The 20,487-nt window shown below is 49.2% G+C and overlaps 1 protein-coding gene across 9 annotated transcripts in view; it reads right to left on the minus strand.

Moving 5' to 3' along the window:
* MED12 (mediator complex subunit 12) overlaps positions 1-18,161 on the minus strand; it is a 52,429-nt gene extending 34,268 nt beyond the window's left edge. For 2 of the 9 annotated variants that reach the window (XR_014004453.1, XM_081180370.1), the window contains exons 1-15: positions 17,846-18,161; positions 15,570-15,674; positions 14,617-14,808; positions 13,644-13,803; positions 12,060-12,235; positions 11,828-11,938; positions 10,747-11,001; positions 9,235-9,411; positions 8,927-9,026; positions 8,425-8,561; positions 5,359-5,490; positions 4,222-4,348; positions 3,870-4,096; positions 3,675-3,758; positions 2,896-3,069 (exon numbers count right to left, since the gene is read on the minus strand). Coding sequence is in view for 8 of the 9 variants with exons in the window: in XM_081180370.1 (XP_081036496.1) it covers positions 2,896-3,069; positions 3,675-3,758; positions 3,870-4,096; positions 4,222-4,348; positions 5,359-5,490; positions 8,425-8,561; positions 8,927-9,026; positions 9,235-9,411; positions 10,747-11,001; positions 11,828-11,938; positions 12,060-12,235; positions 13,644-13,803; positions 14,617-14,808; positions 15,570-15,674; positions 17,846-17,944 (2,256 nt within the window). In the remaining variant the exon portion in view is untranslated. The remainder of the gene's footprint in view (positions 1-2,895; positions 3,070-3,674; positions 3,759-3,869; positions 4,097-4,221; positions 4,349-5,358; positions 5,491-8,424; positions 8,562-8,926; positions 9,027-9,234; positions 9,412-10,746; positions 11,002-11,827; positions 11,939-12,059; positions 12,236-13,643; positions 13,804-14,616; positions 14,809-15,569; positions 15,675-17,845) is intronic. The other 7 variants (XM_081180372.1, XM_081180376.1, XM_081180371.1 and 4 more) reach the window with 5 other exon arrangements.
* Between the last annotated feature and the right edge of the window lie 2,326 nt (positions 18,162-20,487).

Here is a 20,487-nt window from a genome sequence, read left to right on the forward strand (position 1 = left end):
TAAAAGAATTTAAGGAATTAGCAGGGAAATTAACAACATGGTTACAATATCATCATTTGAATGAAGTATTTAAGAAAGATAAGATACGAGGGTTTGGGGAACAAATATCAAAACTGGAGTGAGGCCTGTTGGAATATAATGTATAAGGTGTCTAAAATGTATAAAATATTATTGGAATGGGAGACAAAGAATGTGCAAGTAAAATCCGCAATGATACATTGGGCAATAGATATTGGTTATAATATAGACATGGAAGCATGAGAACGATTGTTGAATATGAATACAGTGGTACTTTGGGTTAAGAACGCAATTCATTCTGGAGGTCCGTTCTTAACCTGAAACTGTTCTTAACTCGAGGTACCACTTTAGCTAATGGGGCCTCCCACTGCCACACAATTTCTGTTCTCATCCTGAAGCAAAGTTCTTAACCCGAGGTACTATTTCTAGGTTAGCGGAGTCTGTAACCTGAAGCGTCTGTAACCTGAAGCGTATGTAACCCGAGGTACCACCGTATAAAATTTACAGTGTGTTATGGTTTAAAAGAAAATTATATGAAAATGATATATCGTTGGTACCTAACACCGAGTAAACTGGCAAAAATGTATAAATCTAAATCAATGAAGTTTTGGAAATGCAAAGCGAAAGAAGGTTTTTTTTATCGTATGTGGTGGTCTTGTAGTAAGGTTAAAGCCTACTGGGAAATTGAATTGAGAAGGATGTTTAAAATATCATTTGTAAAAAAACACACAGAAGCTTTTCTTTTGAGAATTATAGGAACAGAACTACCCAGACTGTACAGAAATTTATTCATGTATGCGACTACAGCAGCAAGAATGTCACTCGCCCCAAAATGGAAAGAAGTCCCAGGAAAGGAAGAATGGATACAGAAACTTATGGAATATGCAGAAATGGCAAAACTTACCGGAAGAATAATAAATCAAGATAACAAACTTTTAATAAATGAATGGAAATGGTTTATTGAATATATACAGTTAAACTGTAAAAAGATTTAAAAATTGGCAGGATTATTGTAATAACCTGCAGTTTCCTAAGAGTATACATTTAGAGTAGATAATTAAATGAGCAAATTAAATGAGTTTGGATATGCAGAAGATATTAAAAAATAAATTTAAGGAACTGCAGAAAGAGGGGGAAGGAAGTCAAACCTTGAAATGTTAAAATGATTGTAAAATTAATGAAATGTATAAATTTGAAAATTATAAATAATATTTTTTAAAAGAAAAGACCTACAAATTCTAATGGAGATTACATTTTTCAAAGTGACACAGGAGAAATTTGAATCCATACTATCTGCATGTTGCATTAGTCACTATATCGGTCAAAGATCTTGTTTATAGAATGTAAGCTGATGTTATCGTTAAGTGTATTAAACATTACCGGCTCTCTTTATTCAGACAAGGGGAAGACAAATAGAGAGTTATGTTTAATTTGTTTTATTTATTTATTGAACTTATATAGCGCCCTATACCCAGAGGTCATTGGGCGGTTCACAGAACAAAATCAAAATATAAAACCACAAAATATATAATCGGAATAAAAACAACCACCCAATAACACCCCCCCCAAAAAAACACATTTTGAAAGGGCATAGGAGGTCAATCAAATCAACCAACGGCCTGGTTAAAAAAGAACGTTTTTGCCTGGCACCTAAAGATGTATAATGAAGGCGTCAGGCGAACTTCCCTGGGGAGAGCATTCCAGACGGGGAGTAAATGCAGAGAAGGCCCCGTTTTCATGTTGCCACCCTCCAGATCTCTCAAGGAGGAGGCACATGAATGAGGGCCTCAGAAGATGATCTCATAGGTTCATATGTAAAAAGGCGGCCCTTGAGGTATTGCAGTCCTGAGCCATTTAAGGCTTTATAGGTCAAAACCAGCACTTTGAATTGGGCCCAGAAACTAATTGGTAGCCAGTGCAGTCGGACCAGGATCGGTGTAAGATGCTCAAACCGTCTTGCTATGGTGAGCAACCTGGCTGCTGAATTCTGCACTAGCTGAAGTTTCAGCTAGCTGAGCAGCAGTAGGCAGTTCACCACCTGCCTACTGCAGCATAACTTATCATCAAAAATAAAAAGTAAAATAGTGGAACTATAACACAGGCAGACTCAGTTTGCAACGTAAGCCGTTTAAAAGCAATTTGACAAATAAATTTTCTGAAACCAGGGTTATTTTCTAAAAGGGAGGGTTAGTCTTATTTTTTTTTAGGTGCCAGACAAAAACTTTCCTCTGTAACCAGGTCTTCAGCCTAGAACTATCAGCAGCCTTGTAGAAGTGGGTGGAATGTTTTTAATGTAGGTTGTGTTTTTTTTTTACCCTATGGTTTCAATGTATCTAGTGAGCTTTAATTGTCTGTCTGGTTGGTTGGTTGGAAGTTGCTCTGGGTTGTCCTGGGCAAGATAAAGCAACTAACAAATTTAATTAATTAATTTAATTAATTGGCCTGGTTGTGTTGAATATTTGTTTGGAACTCAAGAGGCAAGTTTCTTTTGATTTATGAAAGGTTTTGATTGCAAATTGACATGATGGTATGCAAAAATGAATGTGCTTTGTAGGAAAATTTCATATGGATACCAAACAAGAGGCAAGTTTTCCAGCCTAGCTACAACTTAATTGGAGTTCAGCAGAAATAGCTAACTTCTAGTTCCTTGGGAGTGTGTGTAGTGGAAAATGACCTTCACTTGTATTCCACTGTTTAGTAAACATGGTATGCATTTATCTGTAATGTGTTGTTATTCACTGCAGCGTGTGCTGTGGGTTTCTCACAACTGATAGCATAATACAATCATTTTATTTAGAGGAGATTAGGTCTTATGCATCTGATTTCTACTCCTGTTCTCTCCATCCAGAGCAAGCCTTGAGCTGCTTCCTCTCCTACCTGTGGAATAGGGAAGTGCATGGAGTACTGGATATGCCGAGGCTGGTCATAGAGGGACGCCAGCATTCCATCTGCAACTCTGTCCTTCAGGAGAGGCTTGATGTCCTTCTCAAGATCCAGTTTCTCCGGAGAAGGGCTGGCTTTAGACTCGCAGTGCATGGGAGGGGAAAACATCTGGTGGGGGGAGAAGAGAGATGCACACGCAGAAGGCAAGGTGAGGTCACTGAACTAGTTGGGAAGGGGGAGGGAAAAGGCTACCTTCAAAAAAAGCGGTCTTGGAAGGACACCAAAGCAAGGTTGCTAAAGTCACGTGGCCAACACACCAAACAGGCCTGTCACTCACTGCATGCCTTTCATTGAGCACCAGGCAGTGCAGGGGGAGGCGGGAGCCTGGGGTAATCAGCTGGCTACCAAGGATTCCAACGACTTGCTTCTGTCTCTCCCACTAAACCCACGTTTACGCTGTCAGGGCCACCTGACTCCCTGCACGCAACCCCACTTTGGCTGCCACGAAAAGGTGACTTTGGCTGTGCCAAGCTCTGCCCTCATCCCTGGCTGCCTCTTTGAATACTGAAATAAAACGGGCATTCAGGGAGCAGAATGCTTATGGGCTGTGGCCTCTCTGCAGCATACCAGGCAGAGGAAACCAAAGGCATGCACTACTCCCCCCCCCAAGCACTGGGGTGGGGGGCACACACCAAAACCCCCCATTATTTTATGAAGTCAGAAGTATAGGACTTAGAAAGGGGCCTGGCCAGGGCCACCCTGGCAGGTCATACCGAGAAATCTGTCTTCTCCATATCATCAAAAATCACGCTGGAGTTGTGGTCAATGTCCATCTGGCACTCTGACAGACCCGTGTCCTGGGAGAGACAGGAAACAAGGCGCAGCCGTTCAGATCCTAAAAGCCCCACAAGCAAGCCCCAAAGTCCCCTTTTCTCCTGCACTATCTCCTTCTCTTCCCTGGCCCACACCTCCAGCTTCATGCTGCTGCTCCCTTCCACCTCCTTCCTGTCGTGCTCGTCAGCTGTGTCGTCAAAGGGCGAGGGAGGGCGAGGCCCATGCTCGATGGCCAGGTCCCCGCGGGAGATCAGCGTGCACATGTACATGTTGTGGGAGAAGACGTCATGCCTGATCAGCTCACAGAACAGCAGGACCAGGTTGAAGAACTCCACCCTCTCGTTCTCGTTGCTGGGGTCGGCTGCCGGGGAAAGGGAGAAGAGCAGGTGAGGAAGCTGCAGTGTAGCCGCATTTCCCCAAAGGAGGGCAATGCTTTCCCAACTGCCGCCTCGGGGCCTTCCAGGAGTTGAAGGTGAGAGCCCATACTTAGCACGGGAGCCTGGGTGTCCAGGAACTGCATGAGGACGTCCTGAAAGACGGGTGTAACGACTGGCGAGAGGGAACCTGAGGAGATGGAGCCTTTCTCGTCCACCACTTCTGAGTCTCCGCACCTCTGGGCAGAAAGGGATGTGGTTAGTCCCCAGCCCCTCAACCGTCAAAACAAAGACCATCCCACTTCTGCAGTTTGCTGCGCTTTGGGTGAAGCAAAAGCCTGCCCCAGTAACCGAGGGCTTCACAGCATAGCAACCAGGGTATCTTAACAACATCTGTCTCCTGTATGGGCCTCTCAGCTCTCTAAGGATGTCAGCTGACAGCCTGTTCTACATTGCCCGGCCTTCAGAGGTTAGATAGGTGGGCAAGTGGCTGCTTTTTGCACTGCACCCTACACTCTCCCCACTTGTGATTTCCAACAACTGGTATTCAGAGGTACAGTGCCTCCAGTTTTTTGCGACTACATTCTCTTCCACCAAGTTATGTTGTGTTGTTATGTGATGTTATGTTACGTTTTTGCTTGTTTTAAATAGAATTCTATTACCATTTTTATTTTGGGGATTTTCTAAACAGCTTTTTTTTGTTTTTTTAACAGAAGAGTTCATTATAATTTTGAAGCAAACAAAGCTACTGCCATGGTCATCCACACAAGAATAACACCAATATCCTGGAGGTGATAACAGAAGCTGTTACTAGCATTTTGTCCAAGGACATCTAGTGAGCTTCAGAGTTACCCCTCAATTCAAACTCTGCATCAAACCTTAATAACCAGGTCTAGGTGGAAGAGTGGGATTTTAAGAGTACTTACCCCAGCTTTTCTCAACCTAGTGCCTTCCAGGACTACAATTCCCATCAGTCCCAGGGGCTGATGGAGAGTTGTAGCCCAAACATCTGGAGGACACCAGGTTGTGGGAGACTGCTTTCCCCAAATCACTAGATTCCTTGCAAATTTTTCTTTTCTTCCACCCCTACAAGTTCTCCCTACAGCAAGGATGATGAATCTGTGGCTGTCCTGATGCTGTTGGACCTGCTGTTAGCCCCAGCCAGAACAGCTAATCAATTATGCATCATGGACATTGTAGTCCAACAACTGCTGCCCGGCTCTGCAGTTGAAAGTGCTCCCACACTCACCTCCGCTTCAATCTCAGAGTTCCGCTTCTCCAGCAGCTTGGCCACAACCATTGCCCTGTGGCGCCCAGATCGCTTGTGGCTGACAGCCCACTCACACAGAAGGGCCACCACTGCGTCATCATCTGGGGAGATCTGCCAGGAAACAGGTTGAGTAGAGCAGCAGTTCTCAAGCTCCCCTCTGCCCCTGACCAGTTGAAAACTGCTGATGGTCCTAGCGGATCACTTAATGATGTTTTTTCTGCCTGTTGTAGCAATTGTAATGCACTGTACTAGATGCTGTGTGATTTCTAACTGCATTTTTATCACTTCATTTCTTATGTAACAGATTCCACAAACTGCGAACAGTAATGCACAGAAACACAATGTCAGAAACAAAAGAAGCTTCTGTTTATTGCTTCTTCTTCTTTTTATTGTGTTTTGGTGCATTATAGTTAAATATCAATATGAATATTTAACGCAGACATGCCCCAGACCACCTGAATTAAGCTTGTAGACCACCCACAATTTTGGAACCCCTGGTGCAGGGTATCTAAATGTGCCAGGGGCTGGTGACAGGCTCCATTTCTGCAGACTGACCATGAAGGGGTTCTGAGGTCCCATAGTTTCAAACAATCCCTACCCACAGACCCTGTGCTCTCCTCCCACATTGCTCAGAGAGAAAATGCTCTAGCAGAGGCCCAGAGATCAGGCCAGGTCAGGATATAAATTCAGGTCTGCAACACCAGCTGTTGCTTTCCTTCAGTCACAGTGTTAAACAAAGCAAACATTAATGCCAGAAGAGGCCTGCTAGAGTGATCCAAGGTGAGAGGATTATGACTGCTCCTCCCCCCCCCCGAAAAGCAAAACTGCAATTGGCTTATGTTAGAAACCATGATAAACAACCTAAAGTTACACACACATACACACAAACAGTTCAAACCCAGTGCCACGCCACTAAAGATAAGCAGAACATTAAGGACCAAATGCCTGGGGAAAACAAGAATGTTTTCATATGGTGCCCCAGAACAGAGAGTGATGATCACTAGCTGCTCCTAACAGACTCCTGCATAAAAGCCTTCAGTCCCTTGCGAAAGCTTCTAGAACAGTTTCATTACTCCAGTTTCTAGACCAGTGTTTCCCAAACGTTTTTGGGCAACGGCACACCTGTTAGCCGGAAAAAAATCTCGCGGCACACCACCATTAAAGCCCCGCCCCGTGACGTCAGCGCGCAGCGTCACGCCGGGAGGGACGCACAAAAGCGAAAGTTTTTTCCCTCCCCCTTGCCGGGGTGGGAGGAGGCAGCAGAGCGAGGGCAGCTGAGGCGGCGGCGGCTGTTGTGGTGGTGGCGGCGATAGCGGGCGGAGGAGGGGGCGGCGGCGGGAGTTGCTGCTGCTGTTGTTGCTGCTGCTGCCCGGACATGCCGGCCTCCTCCTCCTCCGCTGTCTCGCGATCCTCCCTTTTGCGCGCGCTGCCCCGCCGCTCGGCACCACCACCGCGGAGCCGCCCCCGGCTCGACGCGGATCCTCGCCGCCGCCGCCGCCTCTCACCGCCCGACTCGCCCGCCTTCCTCCCACGGCACACCAGCCGATGTCTCACGGCACACTAGTGTGCCGCGGAACACCGGTTGGGAAACACTGTTCTAGACTGACGGTGGTGACTTGCTGAGAAGCAACCTCCCCTTGGCCAATGACTGGACTTTCCCTCCGTTCTTGACCCTGGACTGTACTCTGGCTTTGCTCTCTGGAACATCCTGTAAACTGACTCTGAACCCCTGGCACAACCCTATCTCCTGAAGCAGGTGGCACACACTGCTCCTAAACCCCAGAGGTTATTGACAGCAGCCACTGACCGACCCCCTCCTACTTCTCCGCCTCTACAAATTTGCCTGATCCTCTTTTAAAGTCATCTAAGCCAGCTGCTGTCACGACATTTTATGGCAGTGAGTTTCAGAGATGCAGAATACATTGTCTGGAGAACTATTTTATTTTGTCTGTCCTGAATCTCCCAATATTCAGCATCACAAGGTGGTTCCGAGTTCTGGTATTATGGAAAAACAGAGGGAGGGGGCAGGAACGGACTTACTTCTACCCACATTCTCTGCACAGTGCATGGCTTTTGTCCTATGTGCTTTGACATTGTGAAGATGAAACAAGAGGTGGTGAACGCTATGGATTGAACTGGAATCGATGCAACAGACCACAGTCTCCACATGAAACCTGCTTCCAACATTCTCTGGCTGCATATACTATAGAACTATAGAACTCAACACAAATCTGGAGTGGAGTCCTTAAGACAGTTGGAGGCACCCTGTACACCTCCTTCCGGCAACTCCAGAGCCCAGCTGGTACCAAAGTTTTGCTCTGCTTTCTTTTGGACCACATCAGTGAGGCCGAGAGGGGGTGTCTTGTCATCTGGTCACCCAGGGCCTTCATTCATGCTGCCCTGGCTTAAGCACTGGGGAGGTCACTTGGGTGCTGCCAACACTGTGGTTTGACTTCACCCCCAGGACACTCCACTGTCTCCCAAGATAGATGCCAACAACAACTATATGCACCCCTCAAAAGGGGGGGGGGAATCATGCAAACTGTACTTTACCCCTTACAGAGCTACAATTTTCAGCACCCTTAAAACAACAGTTCCAAGGATTCTTTGAGGGGGTGCCTTATGTGTACAGTGCGTACGCAGCCTCAGCCACACAGACAAAGGGCCAGGGCTCAGTGGCACAGCACCTGCTATGCATGCAGAATGTCCCAGGTTCAATCTCTGGCATCTCCAGGTAGGGCTAGGAATGTCCCCTGCCTGAAACCCTGGAGAGGCGCTGCCAATCAATGTGGATGTTATAGTGAGCTAGCTGGAACAATGGCATAAGGAATGCTCTTATTCATATCAGCCCTTTATCCAGAACCATGAGGACTGGAACCTTACTTTATTTTTAAGGGAAGGACCAAAGCTCAGGGCAGGACTCAGAGAACTGCTGGCAGCCAGCGTGGATGATGCTGAACTAGAGGGGTAAAAAGGATTTGACTCTGCAAAGGGCAGCTTCCTATGGTGAGAGAAACTGCAGCTGCTTTGTGCAATAGTCCTCACCTCGTGGCTGTCTTTGCTCGGTCCTCCCCCGAATATCCTGTTGTACAAGGAATCCAAAGAGTTGCTGAAGTCTGATCTCTCGAAGCTGTGGCTATCTAGCACTTCCAAGGTGTGCAGCACACGGCTTATTGTGAATCCTGGAATGGAAGAGGAAAGCAGAAGAGATACAGAGGCCGTCCTGCGACAGGTGGCAGACTCTCCTTCCTTGGGAGGTTTTCAAGCAGAAGTTGGGTGTGGCCACCTGTCATGCTCTAGCTGAGATCCCCTGCACTGCAGGGGGTTTCATGACCCTCGGGGGGGGGGTCCCTTTTAACTCTACAATTCTAGAACTCCCCAAATAGAAGAAAATCAGCCAGGCTGCCTGGAGAGTGAGAGGAAAGGCTCATTAACAACCGGCAGAACAGATAAGAGCACACGCGCAAACACATCAGGGCGTGGGGACATGAAGAGCAAACCACTCTTCACGTGGGCAAAGTGTGGCATGTGTTGCAGCATGGCCTACCTGCAGTGGCTTCTTGGCATTTGTCAAAGGACCAGCGCACCTCCACTGCCTGGCCCCGCTCCTTGATCTGCTGCTCGATCTCCCGGAGTCTCGCTCGGACCTGACAAGGAAGGCGTGTTGGAGAGGATGTGGTGCAACCCCCAGAAGCACGAGAGGGGCTGCCACCATTTAGCCCCAAACACCCGAGAGGGGACCAAGCAGGGTGAGCCAGGGGTGACAGGGAAAGCCTGGTATGTCTCTCCTGCAGCTGGGCAAGCCGTGGGAATCGAGACCGACCGAGATGAGGGGCTCCAGGCCCTGGTGCTCACCTGCTGCTCATTCCGGTCCCTGCTGCTCACCTGCTGCATGAAGCCAGCGCTGACCCCAGGCATGGGCAGGTTGGAGGGGGAGATGGGCAGGTGGTCAAGTGGGGAGCCAGTCTTTATTCGGCTGTCGGTTAGGGAGTAATGCCAGACGAGGGCACTGGGGCAACACAGGACAATGCTCTGAAGAAATACAGTAGAAAGAGGGACTGAGTTCCCTGGAAGGTCGGCAGGCTCCTCTTCCCTGTCCTCCTTCTTTCCATGCTTGCTATAAACATCCTGAAGACTTTGGACCATTTCCCCTTTTGCTCCCTTTTGCCCAGTATTAAAAACTCTCCACAAAGCATCTGGTCCCCACAAACCTGCTATAACCAGATCCAGGTACATGTTAACTAAAATCATTGCATGATATTTCTGTTTGCCCTTGCCTTGACCTCTCTCCTCATCTCCCCTGCCATCTCCTTGTCTTGAACTATAGGCCCCATCCAGCACCTCACAGTTAAAGCAGTATTATACCACTTTAAACAGTCACAGCTTCCTCCAAAGAATCCTAGGACCTGTAGTTTGCTAACAGAGTTCTTAGGAGACCCCTGCTCTCCTCACAGAGCTCCCGTTCTCAAAGTGGTTCATACATCAATCCCTCTTCCCAGGGAAATCTAGGAATTGTAGCTCTGTGTGGGGAACAGGGGCTCCTAACAACTTTCAGCACCCTTCGCAAACTACATTTCCCAGGATTCTTTGGGTGGGAGGAAGCCATTACCTGTTTCAAGTGGTATGGCACTGATTTATACATATATAACACAGATGGAATTATATATTGTAAGCCTCCCAGAGTAAGGACTTGTCCTTGGTGAAGCATCACGCACACAAATCAGATGAGAATAAATTTGTTTTACATGTGCCCAGCTTGGTTGTCCCCACTTTGCCTAGTACTGCATTCCATCCCACTCAGGGTGACACAGCCTGGCACTGCTTATTCCTTATTTGCCATCCTGTTAAGGTCAGGAGCCTCCGACCAAGATGGTCAAATGCTGCCTTCCAAGCCTGCATATCTGGCCATGAGAATTCTCCTAAGATCGTTCCACTGATTCACACCCTCCTCCAGTGTCCTTGCCTGGCTAGAATGCATATTTGGACTCTGGTCATGCCTCCTGCTTGCCTGAATGTAGGATGGAGAGAGGTGTGCAAGTATGTGCAGAAACTAAGCTACTGTACAAAGGTAAGGTTTACATTTATTTCTCCACCCACTTATGCTTTGGCCCTGCTCCTCTGGAAGGTTGCCCAGAAGGGAACGGGTCCCTTCGGCTGAAAAGGGTTATCTGACAATGTGCTAAAATGATCACACCAGTAAAAGGGCAAATATCTGTAGGATTTCCCAAAAGTCCCTTCTATGAACAATCCTATTCCACCAGTTGCCTAAACCCTCCTGGACAGTAGATGTGCCCGCTTTCCCACCCCCACCCCCTTAAACCGTCCCATCACTCCATTGACCAGGCATCTGCCTCTACCCTGACTTGCCTGGAGGATGCAGCTTAGCCCATAAACCACAGGGCGGTGCTGTGGGCAATGCAGCAGGTCACCGAATGGACTGGGAGGGGGGTTCCCCGCAGCCGGCTGAGGGGTGGGTGTGGATGGAAGAGCAGGGGTGCTCTGTGCCGTGAGGTGGTGGGCAGGATGCCCACCAATGCTGTCCAGCAGTATGGCAAGGCGGCGGGTGCAGAAGTAGGCGAGACGCCTGGACAAGTAGGCTGACTGCACGAACTCACCGGAATACTGTTGCGGAGAAAGGAAGGAAGGAAAACTTGTTCATTGACAGGATGGAGGGCCTGCTCCTCTCCATGCAAAGCAGCTCTGGACAGGAAGAGCAACTTCAACCCTGGCCAGACTTTGAAGCCGAGGAGAAGGACCAAGGGGAGAAGGAGCTTCCACCAGGTCACGACACTGCCAGATACCCTGAAGAAGCAATGGCCCCAGGACCAGGCGTCCCCACACCAGCTGCCTGCAGCCCTGGGCAGTTCTCTGACTCCCACCCGCTACTCATTATCTTTGCCAGGGACTACTGGAGTGATTGGGCACGCAGGAGTTCCAGAGTCACTGCCAAAGGGCCTGGCTGGCTACTCAGGAGCAGGGGAAAGTGCATGGAAGCCACATGCCCGGATCAGGGCCCGGTTAGAGCCTCCAGCTCCTACATAAGCTCCAAGTCGTAGCTGCTTCACTGATGAAGAAACAACTATCCTCCAGGCTCCAGTCTTCCTGACCTGGTATCAGTCAGAGCAAAAATCTTCCTTCACAACAAACATGCCATGGGCAGCCATACCAGCAGCCATTCTATCAAGGGAGAGGAAGAGATGGACTCATTCCCAAGGCACAATTGAGAGACCAGCTAGCATTTGACGCCTCTCCCCCATCAGCTGCTTCCATTTAAGCTGGTTATTATAACAAATTTGTGGTTTTAAGAACTGGGGCCCAATACTATTTCCTTCTACTCTTCTCTCCTTGTCCCTTTTCCCTTTCATGCCATGTTTTTCAGACTCTTAAGTCTGCAGGCAGGTAGTGTCCTGCTTGTCGTGGTTGTTGCAGAGGAAGGGGGTAAGCTGACCTGCAACAGAAGGGGAAGAAGCAGCTTCAGGAGTTCATCTTCGCCTGGTCGAATCTTCTCAAAACACTCAAGAACCCAGGTCAGGAACTCGTGTCTATCCAGCATCCCATCCTGGAAACAAAAAATTAGATCTGAGCAGACCTTTCCCTAGATGGGAGCCAGAGCGTTTGAACCTCTGACAAGAGAAAAGGACAAGTATAGTCAAAAGGAGCAGCCACACCCTTCCCCTCACCTGGAACATGAACATAGCTAACTTCTCATTGTAGTCCCACTGCTTCACAGAGTACTCCACTTCCTGGGGCATGAGGCTAGAGGGAGATGCACAGGCCTGTGCCAGCAGCTGCCGATGGAAGTCCGAAATCTTCTGCAGCTGCTCCCACAGAAACTTGGTGATGATCTGCGTCCACTCTGGAAGGAAAGAAAAGCTGCTGGAGAGGTAGAAGGGGCTGGGGCTGGGCCTCAAGGGCCGCAAAGAAAAGCGCACTGACGAGGGGGAAATAAGAAGGGAGTCGTGGGAAGCCAGGGCAAGCTGTGGACTCAAGAGGCTGAGCTGCAGAAGCACAAGCTGGTCCTGCCCCAGGAACAGGAGAAATAAATGAGCAGACAAGTACCAAAGGTCAAGGGCAGGGGTGGGGAGCCTGTGGCACTCCAGATGTTGTTGGACCATCAGCCCCGTCTAGAAAGGCCAGCCATCAAGATGAGGGGAGCTATGGTCCAACTACATGTGGAAGCCACAGGTCCCCACCTCTGGTCTCAAAGCAAGGGTGGGGAGCCTTTTTCAGCCTGAAGACCGCAACCTTCCCAGAGTCACATGCCAGTGGTGGGAGAGGCCAAGAGGCATAGGGGACGGAGCAAGTAATGTCAACTTTGCCAATGTCCAGTAGGCTTGTTTCTACACACCCACTCCCATCTCTCTCTCTCTCTCTCTCTCTCACTCTCTCTCCTCCATTCAGGCAAGAAAGAAGCAGTAACTTTCTCCATGCAGGCAAAGATGCTAGGTCTGCAAAGCAGGCTCAGTGAGGGCTGTGGCCTGGGGAAGGTTTCAGGGCCCAGATAAAGAGGCCTCGGTGCCAGGAGCAGGTCAGCAATAACTCACACATGTTCAGTGAACTCTTTATTCAAAGAAACAGGGTAGCTCAGGAGGCCACGCCTAGTGGACACAACAACCCTTCCTGGTAGAATTTGAACCTATGAGGCAGTTGTGAGGACTGAAGGTCCCTGCCTTCCTACAGTTCCCTAAGTCTCCTCCTCCCCCTGGTTCTTTCTCAAGCAATCTGAGACTCTGTTGTCTTGCCTGTCCTTACTCCACCCTCTTCATACCTCCTCTGGTTCTGGGAAACAAGGGGCAGGGAAGAGCTGGTTGCAGCAGGAGTGGGAGACACCTGTGACTCTTCACCAGCCTGACTCATCTCTGCCTCTTGGCTCCAATCCACTCCAGTTTCCTCTTCTGCCTCTGATTCTGGACTTATCTCTGCCACAGCCTCTTCCTGCTCACTAAACCCTGTTATCTCTTATGCTTCCAGCACCTCTTATCCCTCTGACCACTCATCATTGTACCACCACCAATCTCCTGGCTCTGAGCCTTCTTGTCTGAGGGGTTCCCTTGGGGGTTCCCTAGCTGATGCCTCCCACCGCTCCTCCGCATCCATCCCATCCATAATACTCAGGAACCACATTTGGCCCATGCATGGTCTTGAAGAATAATGACGCGCAACAGCTGGAAGAAGAAGAAATCTCCAAGAAACCCAAGCCTGTCTAGTCCCACACTGCTGTATGGGTCTAGATGGCATTTGCAATGGGAAGAAGCAGTCCTTACCACTGAATGGATCGATGACATGCCGTTTCTTCACTTTAGTTTCTGTGATGGCTGCATAATAGGCACAGGTCATTTTGATCAGCCAGGCTGCCCTCATCACAGGCACGGTGTACTTTGCTAGGTAACCAAAGACCTCCTCTTTCTTACTGAAGATGGGCACCTGACAGAGGGAGGGTGGAGGGTGAGAGCTGTAACTGGAGAGGGGCTGTCCAGCAACAACTGCTGGAGCTGAAGGCAGCTTGCTGATGGATGCAAAACAAACAGTGCTCCTGTTCTGCCCCAGCTTTGAAAGAAGTTAAAAGTGCTTAAAGTCATGGCTTCCCCCAAAGAATACTAGGAAATGTAGCTTGTTAAGGAGGCTGAGAGTCATGAGGAGACTCCTATCCCCTTCACAGAACTACAGCTCCCAGATATGCCTGGGAAGAGATTGATTGTTGAACCACTGTGAGAACTGTAGATCTAACAGCGGATTAGCAGTACCCTTAAAAAACTACATTCCCCATGATTCTTTGGGGGAAGCCATGACTGTTTAAACTGATACTGCTTTCCATGTATTGTGTAGATGAGGTCTTTGCATATAAGGAGAAGGCCATATTTGGAAAGTCAACATATGACCTGGTGCCACAGCTTCTGCCACAGCCATGGAAATCCCTCCCCAAAAGTTCACCAGCCCTTTCTCTACCAAATTCCATGCCTATCAACTCTTCTGAATCACTCTTGCATCTCCAAACTGTCCCAAATAGTTCCTCTTCCCATTCAGCCCCTGAACTCAAGTCTGCTCTTCTTTTCTTTTCTAGCCACTATTCTCAGAGACATCTCTCCTCCCACCCCAGAAAGGGTCTATCCTAGAATCACAGCAAGGAGGAGCCCATTTAGCTTCTGGGTCACAGTTCAGCCATCCCTACACTACAACTCCCCCCTCCCCTTCTTCCTAGCAGCCTAAGCTAAAAGAAAAAAGGGGAGGGGGAAGTACCTTTTTAGCCAGGTGAGTGAGGGGCTTGGTCCCAGCCAGATCGTTGAACCAGTTGTTAATAGCACTCTGGGAGCGGGCTGTCACCAGCCAAAAGTTATCCTTCTGGTTCACCTGGGGTTTTCGGCGGCCTGTGTCAGGCAGAGTGTTGCAGCGCAGCTTCTCAGCAATGATGCTGCTAAAGTTTGAACTGATCTGGAAAATGGAAAAGAACGAGGTGGTGGAGCTCCCAAAGAGACCCTGCTGCTCGCACTCTGCAAAGACTCACTAGCCACAGCACATTTGGCGTTAATCGTCAGCCACATACTGTCTTCATCTCAGCTATGAAAGCTTCGTGCAGAGGATCCAAGACACACTCTCTCTTTCTCTTTCTCTCTCTCTCTCACACACACACACACATGAACACACAAGGGAAAGATAGCAGAACCATGCTCCCAGACCAAAGGCACTTTCCACCTGTATTGAGAAACTGGTAGGTTACAGGATGCAGACCAAGGTGAGTTTGCAGGGTGTCAAAGCTTGAACGTCACACCTTGTGACCCAGCACAAAGCTTTCATGCACACGCTCACAACAGCTCTCCCGTTTCCGCTGCAAATAACCCACCCCTCTGCAATCAGAACACTGGATCCAAAATCAGGAGAAGCAGGGGATAGCAAGTACACATGTCATCTGACAGGAACACCCAGTAAATAATAATAATTTAGTAACGTTAAACTGATTTCTGTTTTTCAATGTTTTCAATTTTCTTTAGTGTAAATTGCCTTGAGACAGTTCTTTAGAAGGCAAATTAACAGGTAGCTGGTGGATAGCACTGAAGCAAAAGAGTACAATGATCATAGCTCCAAAAAGCCAGTAGAACACCGAAGCTGAAACACTGATGCTGTTCCACAGAACCCAGCCACAATCACTTAGGAGGCCGCAGCAGGTGCACCTTCAGAACGGTCAAGCCTCTCACCTTGGAAGGATTGAAGTTGACATTTTTGGCAGTGCCATGCTCATCTCCAGAGACAGCCGGCTGGTTGTTGAAACCCTGCTTCACATTGAGAGCTGTCAGCTCATCCTGCAGAAGAAAGGGGGGGGGAGCATCTAAGACCAGGTGCTTTGGCAGAATCAATAAGGAACAGTTCTTGTAATCACATATGCAGTGGTGGTCAGTGCCCATTGGGACTGGTAGGGCAGAAGGCATGGAGACCAACAGCAGGCAGAGCCAGAGCCAAAGCCAGGCATAGCCAGAATCAAATGCAGGCAGACTGTAAGTAAGTTGACTGGTTGTGAGAGAGGCAGAAAGATGGGGATTGGCTTGAGGTAAGCTGAGGGCCAGTCTCCACTGCTCTGCTTAAGAAATTATATTAGCAATTATTTTTGTCTGATCCAGCAATGCAGTCCTTGTGATTGCATTTGAAAACATTAGGAACTACAGTTCCAGCAGGATAGTCATGATGTCATTTATTTGGGAAGTGGTATTCTGTATTTCAAAAGCAATGTCTTTCTAAGAAGTCTCACAAAAATAAGATCGTAAAACCTGTATCATTAATATCAAATCAATAAAATCCAGAATAAACTTTCTTTTTAAAAAATCAGAACCTAAAAGAGCATATCTAAATCACTGCAGCAACCAGCATAATGTCACAAAATCCCAGCACACTAAATAAATTTGAAACAAGAGTTAAGAATAAATGAGCCATCAAATTCTCCTAGTCAAAGGCTGATTGAAGCAAAAATGTCTGTACAGCCTGCCTAGAAAGCAGACATGGAAAGGGCCCAAACATATATCTCTAGGCAGGAAGGTCCATATATTCTGTGTTACAAATCATACTCCCGACAACATGGCATCTATCCAATGAAACTTCATGATACTGAAAGTGTAATAGGTCTATATGAGGCTATTAGCTATGAACATAAAAGCTCTGCTGGCTCAGGCTACTTGCTTATCTAATCATTAGAATGTAGGGAGGTTCTTTCTATACCACATCAAACCATGAGTCCATGCAGCTGAGGACGCTTATCTACACCAGTGTTTCTTAAACATTCTCCCAGCATGGAACACTTGAAAATTGTTGACGGCCTTGGCTGCCCACCTAATGCTTTTTCGGTCTGCTGTAGCAAGCGTAATGAACTGTGCTAGTAGCTGCCCGCTTCTTAGCTGTATTCTTTATCACTTCTTTTATTTCTTATATTGTATTACAACCTGCATCCCACAAAATTCAAATTGCAAACATAACAAAATGGAATGAAAGAAATAAAAGAAGCAATAAAGAATACAATTAAATATCAATGTTTAATGAGGACATGCCAAGGGGTACCCGAATGAAGCTTGTGGGACACAGTGGCCCTGGTCTACACTGACTGGCAGTTTCAGAAGAACTCCTGGGTTTCAGAAGCAGGAATCTCTCCCAGCCCTTCCTGTAAATTGAACCTGGGGCTGTCTAAGCAAATGCTCTATCACAGCCCCCTGCCATCCTCCTCTCAAAGCACCCACAACCAAATGCTCATGGAAAGCCTTAAAGCTGGACCCGGCTGTAGCACTGCCCTAAACCCACTTGTGACCCCCAGCAACTGGTTCCCGGAGGCATGCCGCCCTCCAACAGGTGCTCCTTTCTAAGAATGGGGAGCTTCCATGTCCGAGCCTCTATTGGGGGGGGGGGAGAGCTGAAGGAAGAGAGAGGCACCCTCCTTGTGAGCTGCCGGGGGGGGGGCGAGCAGCTGGGGGAAAGCAGCGCACCTGCCTGGCATGTAGTCACAGGTTGCCGCTGGGCCAGAAGCTGTGTCCCACCAACACCCCAGCGCTACACACACCAAGCACAGCACACTTTCCCCCTGTCTGCTGCTGAGCTCACTCGGCACCCGGCGTGAGACTCATACTCCCAGGGCCATGGTCTCGAGCCCCGCACAGGGCGGAAAAAACATCCCTGCCTTGGAGGCGACTGGGCGAGATGGCCCTGGTCGGGACCCCTTCCAGCCCTACGATTATGTGTCCGGGGCGCAGGGAGGGAAACGCCGGCTTCCTTATAAATCTGGCATGGGGCGGGGGGCAGGCAATGCGAACACAAGGGCCCTTACTCGGCAGGGGGCGGTTTGGATCTCAGGTTAGGGGGGTGTCTAATTCCCCGCAGGTGGGTGTGGGGCGAGAGGGAGCCCCCTCCCCAACTGGCCCACATCCTCCCTCCTCCGACCCACAGGGGTTGTGCTGCTGACCCACCGCCGCCGCCCCCGCCGCCCCCCTCTCCCCACCTCCTTCTGCTTGGGGTCCTGCGGGTACACGTCGGGAGGCCCCAGACGCGGCCGCTTGAGGGGCCGGTGCTCGTAGCTGAGGATCCCGAAAGCCGCCATGGCGAGGGCCGCGGGGGGGCAGCCGGAGCAGCGGGCGGTGGGGGGCAGCGAAGCCCAGCCGGGCCCGCCGAGGGGGGCAGACGCTGGCCCCCGCGACAACAAGGGGCCGGCGGAACTAGCCGAGCAGGTCTCGACAGCTGCCGGAAAAGCCCGAGCCCAGCAGGGCTGCCGAGGCGCGGGGATTGTGGGGCTGGTCGGACGAAGTCTTCCGAGGGAAGGAGGCGGAAAGCGACGAGCGGGGCCGGAACGAGGGAGGGCCGGAACCAAAAGGCGGGGGCTGCGGTTGCCAGTGGGGGAGGGGAGAGCACGCCGGCTGCGCAGGCGCAGAAGCTTTCCGAGCAAAAGAGGCCGAAAGCGACGGGGCGGGGCCGGAACGAAGGAGGGCCGGAACCATTGGGGAAGTGGCTGAGGTTGCTTGCGGGATGGCGGCGGGGAGGGATGGGGGAAGAGAAGGGAAGCGGAACATCGCGCGGCCACGTGAGGGGACGGTGACGTCAGCGGCCGGAATGAGCGGGGGGGGGGGTTGAGCGCAACGTTCTTTTTTCCCCTCTCGCCCTCTCTGGAGGCCACGGAAATCGCCGAGGGAGGACGGAGAATGCCGAGGGAGCGGAGGGATGCTAAGGAGGCGTTTGCCCCCTGCTGGCTGACTTTGGTCGTTGCAGCAAAACTTGATGGGTCGCGGAAGAGGAGGACCAAATCATTTTAAGTCATTAAAAAAAAAAGTTCATGAATGTAAATTCTGATCAATACAGCATTCTTTTAAAAAAAAATCACCGAAAATGTTAAATAAAATATAAAAAAATAAATCATAGAATGCGTATTCTTTTCTACAACAAGATAGGCGTTATTATACTGAAATAAAAAATTTAAGGTCTTTTATATATAAATGTTCATAAATGTACCAGCCAAGCATGTACATAGATATGTGGACCACATGTCTGGAGCAGCACAGGAGGACCGCCCTGAAACCATTTTGACTCCCAGACTGACCAAATGTTTTCTCTGCAAGGAGGGAGGGGGCGAGGGAACCTTCCCATTGTCTTAGGAATTGGGAAATCACCATCTCAAAGGAATGGCCAGACTACCAGGAAAGGCAATCAGATAAGGCATTATCAAATAACCTGGCAGACAGGAAAAACAACAACATTCAAATTTCTGTTGTAGACCGCCTTTTCTGTGGTGTAGGTTTGATGTTTGTGGGGGTGGTCTTGGGTTACACCCCTTCTGTGATGTATGTATGATGTATGGAGGGGTGGTCTTGAACTCCAGGGCAGGGAATTTAAAATGTCTATATAAGGGCAGGCACACCTTTGTGCTGGGTCCTCCTCCTCTCTCCTGCGTGTGAGGGGAGCACCCTGTTGCAACAGTTCAATAAAGATCAGGCTTACGAGCTGCTTTGCTTCTCAATATTCTCTGGTTGGCCTCTGTTATTTTGTCCTGCTGATGGAGAACCTACAAAGGACTCTATAAGGGCTCTTGTGTCCCCCCATAAGGAAATAAGGGCAGATTTTGTTATTACAATACCAAGTCTGCACATCTACCATGAGGGCAGTGGAAGTAAATTGTATTTTATTCCTGTGATCATGATGACAATTAAGTTAGCTTGTTTTTGTTTCCAACTTACCAGGAACATGGAAGCAATTGTAAAGCAGGGAATGGCCATGAGCGGGAGCGGGAGACTGAAAATGGGAATGCTAATGCTATAAAATTTTAGGGTGCACTCACACAGCAGACTCACTTCACAGAAAACCAATCCTTCACCCTTCAAAATTTAGGAAATATTCCCTGAGAAAAGTTACATTTTATTTTAGCACACAGAACAATCCCCCCCCCTTAAAAAAAATACAAAACCCCGGCCTATTGGCTCTCCTAATCACTCTAAATATTTCCTCTACAGGAGGAAATATATTGGAGAAGCCTTTCACTATAGTTCTTTCACTTCCAAATCCTGTCTTATGGGCATTTTTTGTATGACTAGGGTGGGCCTGTGACCTGGATTCAAGAAATAAGATATTTACCATCTGAAAGGCATGGCCAGGTAATTCAATCAGCAAGCATTATCTGGACCATGGGTCAGCGAACTAAGGTCTGCAGGCCAGATCAGGCCCAGTTGCCTTCTCGACCGTGGATGGTCCAGGAATCTCCGCATGGATTGCCAGCGCACACGAATTTCCCTCTCCCTCCCACGGCGGTGCTTTTCTCCTCAGGGACGGAGCAATCTTGTCCCACGCCAGGCGCCATTGACGGCGGGAGTCAACTCACCTGCCTGCCCACCTCAGCAGGGTGGCACTGTGAAGGGGGCGTGTGATGCCGGCTGCCGCTGCGTTTTCCTCCTGTTCCTCCTCCCTCGCCCTCAGTCCGCCCTTCCTTCCTTCCTTCCTTCCTTCCTTCTCTACACCCTTTTTCTGCGCCCCTTCCTTGCATGCTTTCTTCATTGCCACCTCCCTCCCTCCTTCATTCTTCCCATGGCATTCAGGTGGGTCATTGCAGTGACCGTGGCAGCCGCTTGCGGGTTGGCAGGCAGCTCTGACTTCTTCTCTGCG

This window comes from Podarcis bocagei (assembly GCF_964188305.1).
Source record: "Podarcis bocagei genome assembly, chromosome: Z".
Classification (NCBI taxonomy): domain Eukaryota; kingdom Metazoa; phylum Chordata; class Lepidosauria; order Squamata; family Lacertidae; genus Podarcis; species Podarcis bocagei.